Raw genomic sequence first — 15,945 nt, 5'->3', positions numbered from 1 at the left:
CATGGATCCCCTACTTTTCAAATTTTTGATATCTCTATGGTAGTTTTTGTTATGTATTATAAGAAATAATAATTATAATGTGAATGGTGCCATGGACTCCCTGGGGTCTGCAGACCACCAATTGGGAACTACTGCTCTAAACTGATATGTGTCTAAAGCAGGGGTAGTCAACCTTTTTCTACCTACCGCCCACTAATGCATCTTTCTGGATGGTAAAATTTCCTTACCGCCCACCAGTGCTCGATGGAAGGAGGATTCAGCTTGTGCTGTAGAACCCCCTACCACCCACCTAGAATCCTGAAACGCCCACTAGTGGGCAGTAGGGACCAGGCTGACAACCCCTGGTCTAAGGACTATACAGTCGTACTTTGGATTCCAAACACCTCGGTATTCGGATGTTTTGACTCCCAAACGCTGCAAACCCGGAAGTGAGTGTTCCGGTTTGTGAATGTTCTTTGGAACCTGAACATCCGATGGGGCTTCCATGGCTTCTGATTGACTGCAGGAGCTTCCTGCAGCCAATCAGAAGCCACACTTTGGATTCTGAATGTTTTGGAAGTTGAATGGACTTCCAGAACAGATTCCGTTCGACTTCCAAGGCACAACTGTATAGATTTTGACTATCATCTAACTAATGCAGACTGCTGTGGGGTTTTTTGTCAGAAGCAAAAGCAAGAAGGTCATACTTCTTGTTAAAAACGAGTTCTACTTTCTTGATATTTCAGTGTTACTGCATATGACACACATCTGTATTCAAGACCCAAGCCTGGGTCCATTTTGCCTACCCAAGATGCATCCACACCAAGACCTCTGAAGGGAAAATATTGCAGCTTGAAAGAGACCTAGGCTTGATGAGGGGTTTCAGGGGGTGTATCCGATGCCAGGCAGGTAATCAATATCTGCCTCAGGGTGAACAGGTAGAATTACATGCTTTGGCTAAAATTACTTTGATACTTTGTGTATATTTTTCAGGGTAAAGACTGCCAAAGTTAACGATAAGCATGGGGGAGGCTTTTGATGCAGTTCACATTTAAAGATGAACCAGCCTAACTCTCTGAAACAAAGCACAAACCAAAAAACAGCCTCCCTTCAAAATTTGCATTTTTCCTAATTCTTGGATAACAAAATTGCATGGACAGTGTCTCCATCCTAATAAAGACACATGTTCAATATCACTATTTAAACTTAGTTCCAAAAATGCACACCACCATAAATAAATGTCAATTTGCTGTGCGTCAATGGTGCCCCGAATCCAACACCTTAGCTTGCCAAGTTACTGTACTGTGTGGTTAAAAAAAAAGGTAAAAGGTGTGGTATGAACAGTCCACATCCTTCTTTTTGCATCTCATGATACAGTAGTCAAATAAGATTCCTATGCTTTGCCTTTATTGTGGACATTCATTGTGTACTAACCAAATGCATCATCTTCACTTAATTATTAGTGGAAAGATTATGGTCTTCAAATCTTGAAAAAACTAAAAGGCAGGATATTGGCCTTCACAGCTTCATAATAGCCCATGGTTATACTTGCTCAATTGCAATGTTAGGCAACACAGAATATCAGACATTAAATAGACAGATGTTTAATGATATTGAATATCGCATCTCCAAGTGACTTCAGCTCAATTCTTATTTAACATGAGAGGTAGGGTTGCTGATATCCCTTGCTTCTATTTCGTGCTGCTCTGGGAATGCACAGAAGTGTAAAAACAACATGGAGTCCAAGGCTGGATGCAGGAGGTATGATTTGAGTGGTTTCCCCTATGGTTTATGTAATTGCAATGAAGGCAGGAAGCAGCAAACACACTGGCCCCATAAACCTCAGACCTTTAACAGTGCAACAAATGTACAGGCCTGATGCACACAAAGTTTTTTGAAGTGTTGACTACAATAGATGCACCTCGCTAGTATAGCTTTGTTTTTCCGTTATGCATAAATTTACACTGCCGCTGCTTCAGCGAGAAACAAACTTTCTTATTCTTAAATACTGAAGACACAGATAATGAGACACCACACTAGAAAAACATCTTCGCAAGTAAAACAGATAAATCAGTCATTCCCCCTCCCCTATATATATATATATATATATATATATATATATATATATATAAAGGTACAGTGGTACCTCAGGTTAAGTACTTAATTCATTCTGGAGGTCTGTTCTTAATCAGAAACTGTTCTTAACCTGAAGCACCACTTTAGCTAATGGGGCCTCCTGCTGCCGCCACGCCGCCGGAGCACAATTTCTGTTCTCATCCTGAAGCAAAGTTCTTAACCCAAGGTAAAATTTCTGGGTTAGCAGAGTCTGTAACCTGAAGCATATGTAACCTGAAGCTTATGTAACCCGAGGTACCATTGTACATGAAACAACATATATAGTGGTATGGCTACTGGGGTGTTTTTTTTTGGGGGGGGGTGGTTGGAGTCTGACAAATAACATCATCATTCATCAGCTAGTATTCCAGAATATTGTACCAGCTCCACACGTTGCTTTTTTTATACTGAGGGAAAAAAACCTGACTTTTGTGAAAGAGCCAGAATCGATCCTCAATATTTACATTTGTGTGGCATCTGTACAAGCATTGTCCCAGACTGTGTGTGGAGGCAGTGGCATCGCAATGGGGGCGGGGGGCGGTGTGTCCCGGGTGCCATGTCTGGGGGGATGACAAGAAGGCAGCCCGTGGGGGCTGTGCCGCTGCAGTCACATGTGGAGGATCCTCCGTTCGTGGATGCAGCCACAAGCAGAGGATCCCGGCACCAGCGGCAAACCTCTATGTACAGCGCATGTGTGGCATCACACGCATGTGCTGTACATAATGACGATGCCCATGTGCTATACATAGCAGTTTGCCACCGGCGCCGCTCGAGCACCATACGGACAGCGGTGGGATCCCTCCATCGCCGCTACAGCTGCATGTAGAGGATCCTCCATTCATGGCTGCAGCCACGAGCAGAAGATCCCGGTACCGTCCGTAAGGCACTGGAGCGCCGCCGCCGGCAAACTGCTATGTACAGTGCATGTGCAGCGTCGCTATGTACTGCGCATGCGTTGTACGTAGTGACACTGCACATGCGCCTACATAGTGATGGCCCACCCTGGGCGTCACAGCGCCTTCGTTCACCCCTGTGTGGAGCGGTTAGAATGCGGTTCAGCTTTCATTTAAAGTTGATCTTACCTAATTCACACTTTCCAGAACCAGAGCTTTTTTTCAGCTGGAACTTGCCGGAACTCAATTCCTAATGGCTATTGCCATTCTAAGATAATGAGGGAGGTGTTAATTGTGAGTTCTGACACCTCTTTTTCCAGAAAAATAGCATTGTCCAAAACTATATGCGCAGTGAAACACAGGAATCCTTCAAAATCCCCACGTCACCAAATTTGACAATGCAGTTCCCCAGCCATGTGTACAAAAATGCATAAAATAGGATAAAGAGTTTACAAAAAAATGCACATATTCATGAAAATAACACAAAACATATCATGCTAGGGGAAAATGCTTTGTGGAAATGCTTACTATTGTCTGTATTGGGAGAAAATCACACAAAAATGCAGATGAATTTCCATGAGGACCTTTAAATGATGATTTCAAACTGATGTGGAAATGTGGAGAAATGAATTTAATATTGGGAACATGAGAAACTGAGAGAAACCATAACCAACAGATTCACCCATCCCACACTGGGGGGCCTAAGAGCCTTATGATAAATTGTTAGAATTTGTCTTCTAGTTAGACATTTTCTCCTTGCATTCCTCAAGGCAGTAATTGCAGGGATCTAATTACATCCCTTTTTAATTAACTTGCTTATCTTAGTTTTGTTGTTTTGCAGGCCTCTACAAAGGGGAAGTTTTCTCTTGCTGTTTTGATGCTTATATGAGAAGACTTTTCCTGTATACTTCAAGAAAAATTGCAGGGCTTGATCATGACACAGAGGTTGAAAATGCTGACAGCTATTTGACCCCCCACCCCCTCATCTAGCCCGTTGTACTTGCCATTTTTGCTGCAGGGGGAATTAAACAGGTAGCAGCAACTCTGGAAAAAAACAAAATCAACAATTCAAATAAAGGATCAGCTTTGACAATAAGGTTGTTTTATGAAGCATGGAGGATTGTGGAAACATATTCAAAATGTGTGCTGCCAAGTGCAATATATTTCTTCATGGTCCTGCCACAACTACATTATGTGGGTGGATGACTCACAGAGGAGTTTTTTTTTTCACCCTTCTTCTTTCTCTCAATTGCAACAGGAAAGCCTTATCTACAAAAATAGAGTTATGCAGTGAGCAGGGAATGACACTTTCTGGTGATCTTCTATTAAGATTTATGAGAGAATTTTTGTTTTTTTAAACTCACTAACTTGCCTAAAAATAGCCTGTTTATGAGAGATAGATAATTTCACCCAGAAACAATTTTTCATGCTTGCCTTGTGGACACCGTCCTAAGTTTTGGGTCATTTCTTGGCAAGAGGTGTCAGTGAAAATGCATTAACATCCCATTTCACCTGTTCTGCGGCTTACTCATAGAATACACAATTGCTGCAGCTAAACCCAGGTGACCGCTGACTCCAAAATGAAGATCTGTGTATTTATATCCAGAGCTGTTTATAGTCCATGCTGTTGTTACTGTTGGCTGTTGTTATTTTTTTAATGTGAAATGATGTGTAAAGTAATCCTAATTCAGCACCAAGGAAAGCTCAATTCTTCAATTTCCACATCAAATGAATTTGCATCTTTTATTCCACATAATTGCTTCTGCTTTTTGTTTTATTTTACTGTCTTGCATAATTGGCTCTGGGTTTGCTAGTCAGGCAGAGGAAGTGACAAGGAGCTATGCAGGGGACAGAAGCACCCCCTCCTTCGCCTAGAAACCTTTCTGAATATGCAAACCCTCTGATTCCCAAGATTTTAGCAAGCCTTGCCTTCCATGAGCAGCAGACAGCATGGCAGGTCTGTGCCACTCATCTGGTCTTCCTCTGTTTGCGTCACTGCTGTATGCTGGGAGCAGAAAGGTTGGCACAATGAAAACGCACTGGCAGGTATGCTGGATTGGCATTCCTCTCCATCACAGTATGCAACAATGAGAGAAACAGAGGGAGTTCAGGTGAGCACCTCAGCCCCATCAAGCCATCAACTACTGCCCTGCACATTTCCACATAGATCGTCACAGCCATGAAGACTGGAAACTTGCTCCTGTATTTTTAAATGGAACCTGATGCTCAGCAAACTGAATTCTAGACCCAATAAACACTCTTTAGGTTTCCTTCACTGAATTGCAGCATACACACAGTACTAAAGAGACTCTTATTTTCCCCCTTAGTTGGTCCTTCACCAGTTAAGAAGCTCTGTCTTTTGAACATCATTTAGTGCATGAGTGTCTATGTGTTGAATGAAGTCTTAAAGACTGTAAGGGCCCCTACACACAGATAATGGTTCTTATGCTTGTAGGATCATTGTTATTGTAAGTATTTATGCCCCATTCTTCCTAAAGCCTGTCAGCTGCTTCCTCCTCCTTCGTCTCAGTATTGCCCTTGTAGAACAGCAGGGAGGAAGGTGGGGGCAAAACTAGAATTACTTGGCTCCAACTGTCATTGTCTCGGCCTCCACAAACTGTTTGGGCTACCTGCATTGCATCCCACTAGACTTGAGGGGAACCAGCCACCACTGAAAAGACCAATTTCATAGGCAGGAACATGAAAGGAGGACTATTTATTTATTTATGGGGGTGAATGCTTGCTAAAGGGGTTCTTGTAATGTGGTGGGTGTAGGCTCTAGCTATTAAGAATCAAATCTGCTCCCATCTCAGGATCTTGGGGCCAATGAATACGCGACATTCTTAACCACACTAATTTTATTTGGGAGAAGCAGCTGTGGGGTTCCAATCTGGAACATGTTCCTGATGCAAAGCTGAGCCGCTCGCTGGTTTTCTCATTTAGTCACTCTAAAGCAGTGTTTCCCAAACTGGGCGATACTGCCCACCCCCCACCCCCCAGGGTGTGTGTGCTGGAATGATCCAGGGGGCGGTAGTAGCCTTGGGTGCAATTGGGGAGGCATTGAATAAAAATGAGCGGGCAGAGGAAGCATAAAGAAAGAAGAAAAGAGAATTTTGAACAACTGTTTGTACAGTTGTATGCTGTGTACTGATGCTTACCGCCAGGTCAGACACCATTGCAGGATGGCAGCAACACCTCCCCCAGATTCAGCAGTTGTGCTAGCAGCGAGGAGTTTTCCTGGGCTTTGGTAAACCATTTTTGGCTTCAGCCAGGCCCAGGAAGTGTATTGCAACTTTACTGTGTTTTAGGACGTAGGTAGAAATAAAGAAACATAAAAAAACACAAATTTGTCACTGCATCTTTTTGTTTTTTCGCTTAGAGAAGTTAAATTTCCAGGGGCACTGAGTTGTTGTTGTTGTTGTTTTGGAAAGGGGGCAGTAGGCCAAATAAGTTTGGGAACCTCTGCTCTAAAGCATGGCATAATATTGGGAAATCGTTCATATATGTACATATGTATGCATAGACAAATAGACACCAAGACATTTCAGTGCATGTTTGGCTTGTAGGATTTCCCCTGCCACTTCCCCATGCTCGCTCTCAGCAGTTCATGTCAGCTCTTTTGTCTTTTCAGATAAAGATGAAGTGGACTAGCTTGTCTTTTTGAGTCTGCCAGTATCGCCCTTCAGCTAGCATTGCATAGGGCTTACTCCCCCCCCCCCTTTCCGTCCCCTCGCAGCTCCAGCTGAGCATTCTGCTTCATCCCTGTGACTTGAACAGGGACTTGAAATCTACTTGACAGTGGGTAGTGCATGTGGAGTAGCTGTAATTGCAATGTGAGGCATTAGAAGTGGCTGGAGATTCCAGAAGGTCGCTGTTGAGCTTGCCAATCAGGGCTTTGAGTATTATACAGAGCACCAAGGGCTGCCTGCTGAAGCTAAGAGCAAGCCATTGTTTGTCTCCTCTGAGGAGGATGCAAAATCGAACAACCTGAATTGACATATGGGTGCCACAAATAAATGCATGGGTGGAGGTGGTTTTGCACCTACTGCAGTGGAACGTGGAAGGCATGGATTTCCATGTGTGCAAAGACAGAGATCCTAAGCATCAGGAATGCCATTTTGACATAGGAAGAAATTTACTGATCCTCTTATTGAGCGACTCCTTATAAACTTCCAACAGACCCCATGGTTTTCTGCAACACAGTTTAAAAAGAACTGTGCTAGGGCAATAGACGGCAAGCAGCGAGAAACATTCCTTCACAGGTCTTGTGAGTTGTGCCTTATCCGTAAACCAATCTCCAGTATGAACTCCACACAACAGTAGTAAAATGCCATTGATCTGGTTCTTCTGAAGTCATTTCAGGTATTTCAGAATTAGAGCGTGAAAAGGTGGTTTTAATTTTCTCACAACATGTTCCTATGTTTCCTGGCAGCTCATACAAACCATTAGTGCTGTGGACAAGGATGAGCCACCACGTGGACACAAATTTTTTTTTGAGCTGGTGCCAGAATACACAGTCCATCCGAACTTCTCCATCGTGGACAACAAAGGTAGGCTCTAATTATTAGCTCTAGGTGCCCTGTTTTCATCCCTGCACGTAAAGATTCCTAATGTGAGTTTCCATTTCTCTTGGTCTTTTGGTTCAGATAACACAGCAGGCGTCATAACAAGAAGGAATGGATACAGCCGGAATAAAATGAGCACCTATGTCCTGCCAGTGGTAATATTTGACAATGACTACCCCATCCAAAGCAGCACTGGCACACTGACTATTCGGGTGTGCACCTGTGACAGCCGAGGGAACATGCAGTCTTGCAATGCTGAAGCTTTGCTCCTTCCAGCAGGTCTTAGCACAGGAGCCCTCGTTGCCATTCTGCTCTGCATCGTGATTCTCCTGGGTAGGTGATTCAGTCCCCTTCTCTTGCTTTACATCTGAGAAATGATTAAAATGTCCAGACAAGGGGAAGAGGATATTTGCCCTAGGGGCCAACTTCTAGTCATTCCTTTTTCCAGACCTACACAAATCAAGTTAAGAGGTGCTTTAATATGGGAATAGGTTGGCTCAGTTCTGTAAGGTTAAGGACCCCTGGACGGTGAAGTCCAGTCGAATTTGACTATGGGGTTCAGCACTCATTTACGCTTTCAGGCCAAGGGAGCTAGCGTATGCCTGCAGACAGCTTTTCTGGGTCATGTGGCCAGTAGGACTAAACTGCTTCTGGTGTAACAGAACAGCGTGATGAAAGCCAGAGCACACGGAAATGTTGTTTACCTTCCCTCCACAGCAGTACCTATATATTTACTCACACTGGCATGCTTTTGAACTGCTAGGTTGACAGGAGCTGGGACAGCGAAATGGAAGCTCACCCCATCGAGAGGATTTGTACTGCTGACCTTACGATCGGCAAGCCCAAGAGGCTCGGTGGTTTAGACCACAGTGCCAGCTGCGTCCCAGTGCTCAGTTGTGTAGGTCAGCTGTAACCAGCTGGTTTGATACTAGTGAGGGAACATGCAAAACAACATGTTGTACTTGCTGAGACTCGAAATGGCTGTTTTGGAAAAGTAACATAGCTTACACATCCGAAACACACATTTCACATGCTCATTCTTTAAATTGGCATTTTTGGAAAATGAAAATGGTTCATACATGGGTTCAACAGTACCTCTGTATAACCCACCAGGTGGATGTGTGCCATCCTATGTCTCTGATCAACAGCCCCAAAGCTCATTGCAAAGAGATCAAGGGAATTCTGCCAGATTCCCATAGTTCAAACACCAACTGAGATATAAGGATACTTATATTGAATAATATTGCATACTATCTAACATGCTGAGGGGGTGAAAGTCATGATGTATGAGCATTTCTGCCAACATTGACATACCAATGAAGTGGGAATGGCCTATGTCAGGAATGATCTTTACTTTCTGAGAAACGGCCATGTCTCTGCTTTGCTTGTAGTGACTGTGGACAATGCTGCCTCTTGGCCATATGTCAGCCTGAAGAGCTGCATCCCATCATTCATTGTGATGTCACAAAGTTAGACCACAAATCTTTGTTTGTGTGAGACTTATCAACACTAAGATCAAAAGGAAGAAAGTTTCACCTAGTTGGGGGAAAAAAAGTGCCAGAGGCATCTTAGTTTGATGTAGTTCTGTGCAGCATACAAATTAATCCAAGGTCCAATTCAGGTGGCCTTCTCCCAATTAGTGGTTAATTAACAAAGCTAGAAAAATGAAGATCCTTGCAGTGTCTGAGATCTGTAGTATCAAATTAGGAATTGACACATCAGTCTATTTCTGGTACACATCACTTTCTCATGTCTTCACCCATAAGTCTACTTCATCCAGTTTCCGAATACATGCAGAATTCAAAAGAAAAACCGTAATAAAATGTGCATATAATACATATTTAAATACATATTTTCAAACCTAATGGGCGGCACCCAATGAACTGGTTCCATTAGCACAAGGATGTATATTTGCACAATGGAACCTCCCCTCTTCTCTTCTCCCCATAACCCCTTGTGGCTCCTCAGATCTGCTCTGGAGGCTTGTGGGAACTCCAAAATATATTTAGCAGGTGCATGGGGAGAGAAGATGGAGGGGAAACATTTGTATGGCGAGGCCCCAGGCCCCACAGCTCCCTCAGAAATAAGCACACAGACACGAATATGTTGGGTTAATGGGATAAATTAGGCCACAACGTTATTGGTTACAGATGTGAGCAGTCTGGCTTAGGCAATTGGATGAAGCAAGACTATATCCTGAATCCTGCCCATCTGCAGGGGTCCCATAAGGTCAACCACCGATAGGGGGAGCCCTACGATATACATCAATTGAGCACCCCAGGGTCACCGATGGGGTCGTGGCATGGCCCTAGCCCATGCCCAGGCTTCGGGCAGGAACCGGACCCCAGAATCCCTTTAATGGGATACCCTTAACATGGAGAGCCAGGCCAGAGGCAACAACTGCCCCTCCCATGACAAGGCTTACCTAATGCCTAGCCTTACAAAGTTGTGACGATTGCTACTAGGTAGGCGAAAACCAAACGGCTGGTGCCAATTTGCCAAATGGAAAAACTCCTACCTGGCCCCAACAACCAGATGACCGACATTAGTCATAGCAAGGCCATAGCCAAGCAACGCGAGAAAAGAGGGTGGGTGGGCTGGGAGATCCGAGAGAGGAGACGAATGGAGGCTGCCCTCCCCAGCCGCACTGTGGTTTAAATGCCACGGGGCCATGCCCCCCGGCTAACCCAATTGGTCAGCCAGGGGGCGTGATGTGGCAGCTGGGAGACCTAATGATGTGGGCAGCCTCCCTCTGCCCACAGCCAGGTCACTGGGAGATCTTGGGTTGCCACTTGCAACGCAGCGCAACCCCCCCCCCGAAAAAGGGAGCCGTTTTCTAAATATATTTTCTTTCAAAATATGCATTTTTAAACATACATTATATTTATTTGTGGGTGAGTATAAAGCAAGATGAGCCGGTCACGACTGGACCTAATGGTCAGGGGTCCCTTTACCTTTACCTTTTTACTGCTTCAGAACATCCAGGAATGATCTCATCAGGGAAGCATGTCTGGTGCCACCACAACTTTCAGACACCAAGAAACTCTTGCTTACCCATGCTTCTCCTCCCCAGCCCTCTGCACTGTTCTGGGGCTTTTCCCAACTTCCCAGAATCAGTTTAGGGGCAGGCATGGTGGGAAAGGAGAGGAAGCAATGCCTTGTTGTGTTAGTGGGCCTTGGCACTAGCACAACTGTGGCACTAACTTAGTCGTGTTCATTGGTTTCAATGGATCTCCCCTTCAGTAAACGTTCACTGACTACCACCCAATAATTATAACGTTATAGTTTGTTTCGAAGGGCAGAAAGCAACCCATCACCAAAGGAATGTAAGTGCAGCTGAAGATGAACTAAAAGCACCCTGGCATGCTGCGTCGTTTCCTGCTGTTTAATGCAGCAATTAAATTTATGATGAGCTTTTACAAGTTCATAAAAAGTCCCAAATACAAATGCAGAAGAAGCCACTTCTCTAATAAGAGTGCACCTCCTCTAAGGATCATGCTTTTAACTGTTGAAGTATGAAACTTGATGTGTTGCCCATAACAACAACAAAGAAGAGTGCTAAAAGGGGATAACTGAATAGACTGAAGAGCCAGGGAGAGTATTCTTTGTAGTGAAGGCAAAAGGGAAGTGCCAAGGTTCTCTAAAACTTGTTTGCGAAAACAGCATGAGTAGAATAGACCATGCACATTTATTAGTCGACTTGCTTCAGCAACATCCTCACTACAATATAACCTTGGTTGAGTCATTTGGTACCGATGGGCACCAAATGCATGCAGAGGGTTCTGAGAGCAGACCAGCTAGCTTTCCCTCCTAAATGCCAGCATAGGTGCCACCCCACCCCACCTGATGATGCTCATAGGTGCATAGGAAGCTGCCTGATATTGAGTCAGACCATTGGTCTGTCTAGTTCAGTACTGTCTACACTGAGGACCAGAAATTTCACATCCATGAGGCTAATTAGCCCCTTGAGGCCTCCCCACTTGGCCCACAAGGCCATTTTGACCAAGCCATGCCTACCTGACCTAAAATGGGGCTGCTCTCCCTGCTCGTTCCACTTGCCGCTGAAGGCAAATGGGCATAATGGTCACGAGTCCAGGATTGGCACAGTCCATAAGAAATCCAGTTGCAGCAGAATTATCTTAAACTTGACAATAACTTATAATAAGACTAAACCTTAACACTACAGCATACAGAACAGAACACCACACCAGAACAAAGAGATAGAAAGAGAAAGTGTGAAACCCAGGCTCCTCCTGGCCTGACTATTATAGTCAGCATGACCTTGACGGAAAGGATAACAGAACCAGTTTAAACCAGCTGTACTCAGCTTCCCAGAAGGAATAACCCAAACATCAGAAACCTTCTGCCTGTGTCTTTCTCATTGAAAGAAACCTTCCAGAACACTCTTGAACTAAGTAGAATAGGAAAGAAACGTCAGACCAATACAGTCATACCTCGGGATAGCTTCGGGATAAGTATTTTCAGGTTGCGTGCTGCGGCTACCCAGAAGTAACGGAGCGTATTACTGCTGGGTTTCACCGCTCGTGCATGCACAGACGGTCAAAATGACGTCACACGCATGCACGGAAGCGGCAAATCGCGACCCTCGCATGCACGGACGCGGGTTGTGTTCGCTTCTGGATGTGAACAGGGCTCCGGAACGGATCCCGTTCGCATCCAGAGGTACCACTGTACTTTCTGTACCAAGAAATGCAAACTGACAGTGCTCGCCATACCCTGTTCCATTTACACCTGACTAAACCCTTTACACATTACCCACCCCCTCACCTATCCCCACACAGCTTGCCACAAACCCTTTTAAAGGAGGGGCAAGCACTCTGGAAAATGGTTTTCTGAATCATCTCCTTCCTCCATTAAGCCTCGCTGTATCAATGTTTAATAGAGGGAGAGAAGCACCTCACAGACCACTCTGCAAACCATTCTGTGAAGTGCCTTCCCCCTCCATTGAACCTTGATGCAGCTGAATTTAACAACGGGTGGGAGGAGCTTCACAGAGCAGTTTGCCAAAGTGCGCTCTGCTTCCATGAAACCTCGCTGTGCAGCCAACTCTCCTCCACTAATCAGTTCCAACATGCTAGAGTTGGTGTGGCCACCAACTGGCAAACTACAGCATGATGACAGCCTTACATTTTTATGTATAGAGGGAAATAGAGGATGTTAAGTGTGGTGCAGGTAAAAAAAACAAACTGGCTCAGTTCAAATAGCAATTGGAATTTTCCAAAGACCTACAATCTGCTGATTGTCAGATCATCATAAGACCCTTTCAAAGCACTGCGCAAGATGGCAATTTGAAGGGGGATTCTGTAGAAGGCAAAAAGGTCAACTGTCTCCTCCCACCTCTCAAACTTAGCTCGGACTAACACATTTCTCCACCCCTTTCTATGCTGACGGGCAATGACTCTCCAGGATTTCAGACAAAAGTGTCCCCCAGCCCTCCCAACTCTGCTGGGGATTCAAGCTGGAATCTTCTGCATAAAAAGCAGTTGCTCTGATACTAAGCTGCAGCACAAACAATATTAGCCTAAAGAGGGCACTGTGCATATGTAGATGTGCACCTATATGGCTCCTTCAGGGGGAAGGGGGACTTTTTTCAGTGTTATTGTCCCACGGAGGGAGTCTGTGCACACAAATTGACACCAATTGCACATCAATATCTAGTGAGACTGTCAGGACTCACTTCAGGACTTCAACAGATAAATCCTATGGTTGCATACTCATACGTCTGATTGAATTCAGTGAGCTTTACTCTTGATAAGCATGACTTGGAAGTCAAACAGAATCCGTCCAACTTCTGAAATGTTAGGAAACCAAGGCACGGCTTCCAGTTGGTTTCTGATTGCGCAGACGCGCCAGAAACAATAGTGGAAGCCAAGCCAGGTGATTGGCTTCCCCCCAAAAAAGCGTTCGAAAACCGAAACACTCACTTCTGGTTTTCGATTGTTTGGGAGCCAGAACGTTCGACTCCCAAGGCGTTCAGGAGCCGAGGTACGACTGTATATGATTGAAGTCCTAGGTCCCATTAATTTTAATGGGAGAGTCAAGCGCACACCTATTGTGATCAATGAGGCTTTTGAACTGCTTTGTCTAGGTGATGCCCTTTTAATTTGCTTTTCAGTATCCAGCTGCTTATCTAGCCTGATATTTATTTATTTATTTGTTTATTTAAAATTCTATACCACTTTTTATTTTTAATAAATATCTCAAAGCCGTTTGTCTGTTCCTTACTTGTCTTTGTTTGCTTCCAGTTTTAGTCGTGCTGTTTGCCGCAATGAAGCGGCAGAGGAAGAAAGAGCCCTTGATCATTTCAAAGGATGATGTCCGAGACAATATTGTGACCTATAATGATGAAGGAGGTGGCGAAGAAGATACTCAAGCCTTTGACATTGGCACGCTAAGAAATCCCGAAGCCAGAGAAGAAAGCAAAATGAGGAGAGATGTGATGCCAGAAACTATCTTCCAGATAAGGAGAACTGTGCCACTGTGGGAGAACATTGATGTCCAAGATTTTATCCATCGAAGGCTAAAGGAAAATGATTTGGATCCAACGGCACCTCCTTACGATTCTTTAGCAACATATGCGTATGAAGGGAACGATTCTATAGCAAATTCGCTTAGCTCTTTGGAATCACTCACTACAGATGGTGGCAACCAAGATTACGATTATCTCAGTGACTGGGGACCTCGGTTTAAAAAGTTGGCAGATATGTATGGCGGAGATGAGAGTGACCAAGACTGACACCCCGATTCAAGGATTCCAAGCGCAGATGAAAGGTTCCATGTGGTGAGCCAGATTTGCCCCATCCTTCTCAATGACAATGGCTCTGTGTGTCCAGCCCCAATAAATATCTGCAGAGCATTCCTCAAGGTTGTAGAGAATGGGAGCAGTTCTACATAGAAGGAAGGGGCATGTGTGCTTACACTGGAGACCGGGCAACCTTGGATCATGGCCTAATAATAGCATTTTGTGACTTGGTCAGTGTTGATGGGATTAATGCCTCTGTATCTAGATAAAAGTGGCCTACATTCTCTTACTTGGAAAAATACAAAAATAGGTGTTTGTCTTCGTAAGGGTTTGCTTAACAAGTCTACGTGAATGAAACTGGTTAGATTTTATAATTGCTATTTTAAGACAAAGCTATATTTCACCCTCTCTGCCTAAGATGTTGGAAAGAAGATACTCAGCACTTATGAAAAGATACCTAAAAAGGCTTTTTGTGCCTTTAATAAACAAGTTGGAAAGTATAACTTTTTTTCTAAAGGAACACTTTGCTTCACTTTTCCTACGACTGTCTGGGACAATATGTACCCATCTTATAATCTGATTACACCTTAAAAATAAGAATGAATATTACTGCCATATTTATTGAGTAAAAGAATGTCTGTGTGTCGATTCATGATATTTTTATATATGTATATTTATATTTTTGTATTTTTATTAAATAAATTAGTATTGATAAATAGACGGCTGGTTTCATTTGCTCAGCATGTGGGACGCTTGAGTCAGTGATAGGAAATGCATATTTTAGCCTTTCCCAACCCAACCTGGTGCTTTTCACACGTATTGGACTATGACTCCCACAGCCCTAGCCGGCATGACAAATGGTCAGGAATGTTGGGAGTTAATCAACCAATTCCAAAATATCCAAAGGGCACCAAACTAGGCCAGTGTGTTGTAAACATTTGTGGGAGGCAGGTTGCTTTGATTTTCAGAGGTATGAATTAGATGTATAGAATCATAGAATCATAGAGTTGGAAGAGACCACAAGGGCCATCGAGTCCAACCCCCTGCCAAGCAGGAAACACCATCAGAGCACTCCTGACATATGGTTGTCAAGCCTCTGCTTAAAGACCTTCAAAGAAGGAGACTCCACCCCACTCCTTGGCAGCAAATTCCACTGTCGAACAGCTCTTACTGTCAGGAAGTTCTTCCTAATGTTTAGGTGGAATCTTCTTTCTTGTAGTTTGGATCCATTGCTCCGTGTCCGCTTCTCTGGAGCAGCAGAAAACAACCTTTCTCCCTCCTCTATGTGACATCCTTTTATATATTTGAACATGGCTATCATATCACACCTTAACCTCCTCTTCTCCAGGCTATACATGCCCAGCTCCCTTAGCCGTTCCTCATAAGGCATCGTTTCCAGGCCTTTGACCATTTTGGTTGAGCTCCTCTGGACATGTTCCAGTTTGTCAGTGTCCTTCTTGAACTGTGGTGCCCAGAACTGGACACAGTACTCCAGCTGAGGTCTGACCAGAGCAGAATACAGTGGCACTATTACTTCCCTTGATCTAGATGCTATACTCCTATTGATGCAGCCCAGAATTGCATTGGCTTTTTTAGCTGCCGCGTCACACTGTTGGCTCATGTCCAGTTT

At 44.2% G+C, this 15,945-nt stretch overlaps 1 protein-coding gene and 1 long non-coding RNA gene across 2 annotated transcripts in view; one reads left to right on the top strand and one right to left on the bottom strand.

Annotated features, from left to right (window-relative positions):
- The window catches only part of CDH9 (cadherin 9), a 133,464-nt gene extending 118,506 nt beyond the window's left edge, over positions 1 to 14,958 (top strand). The window contains exons 10-12 of the mRNA XM_083623836.1: positions 7,420 to 7,537; positions 7,634 to 7,885; positions 13,819 to 14,958. Of these exons, the coding sequence (XP_083479962.1) occupies positions 7,420 to 7,537; positions 7,634 to 7,885; positions 13,819 to 14,309 (861 nt within the window). The 3' untranslated portion in view covers positions 14,310 to 14,958. The remainder of the gene's footprint in view (positions 1 to 7,419; positions 7,538 to 7,633; positions 7,886 to 13,818) is intronic.
- LOC310767184 lies at positions 7,361 to 9,825 on the bottom strand. The gene is made up of 2 exons (XR_014550675.1): positions 8,867 to 9,825; positions 7,361 to 7,919 (listed from the first exon to the last, which is right to left on the bottom strand). It is a non-coding gene; the product is annotated as an uncharacterized lncRNA (long non-coding RNA).
- Positions 14,959 to 15,945: the final 987 nt, after the last annotated feature.

This window comes from Podarcis filfolensis (genome assembly GCF_964270895.1).
Source record: "Podarcis filfolensis genome assembly, chromosome: 7".
Lineage (NCBI taxonomy): Eukaryota > Metazoa > Chordata > Lepidosauria > Squamata > Lacertidae > Podarcis > Podarcis filfolensis.
Note: the sequence above shows the minus strand (reverse complement) of the source record. Positions and strands in the feature narration are given on the sequence as shown.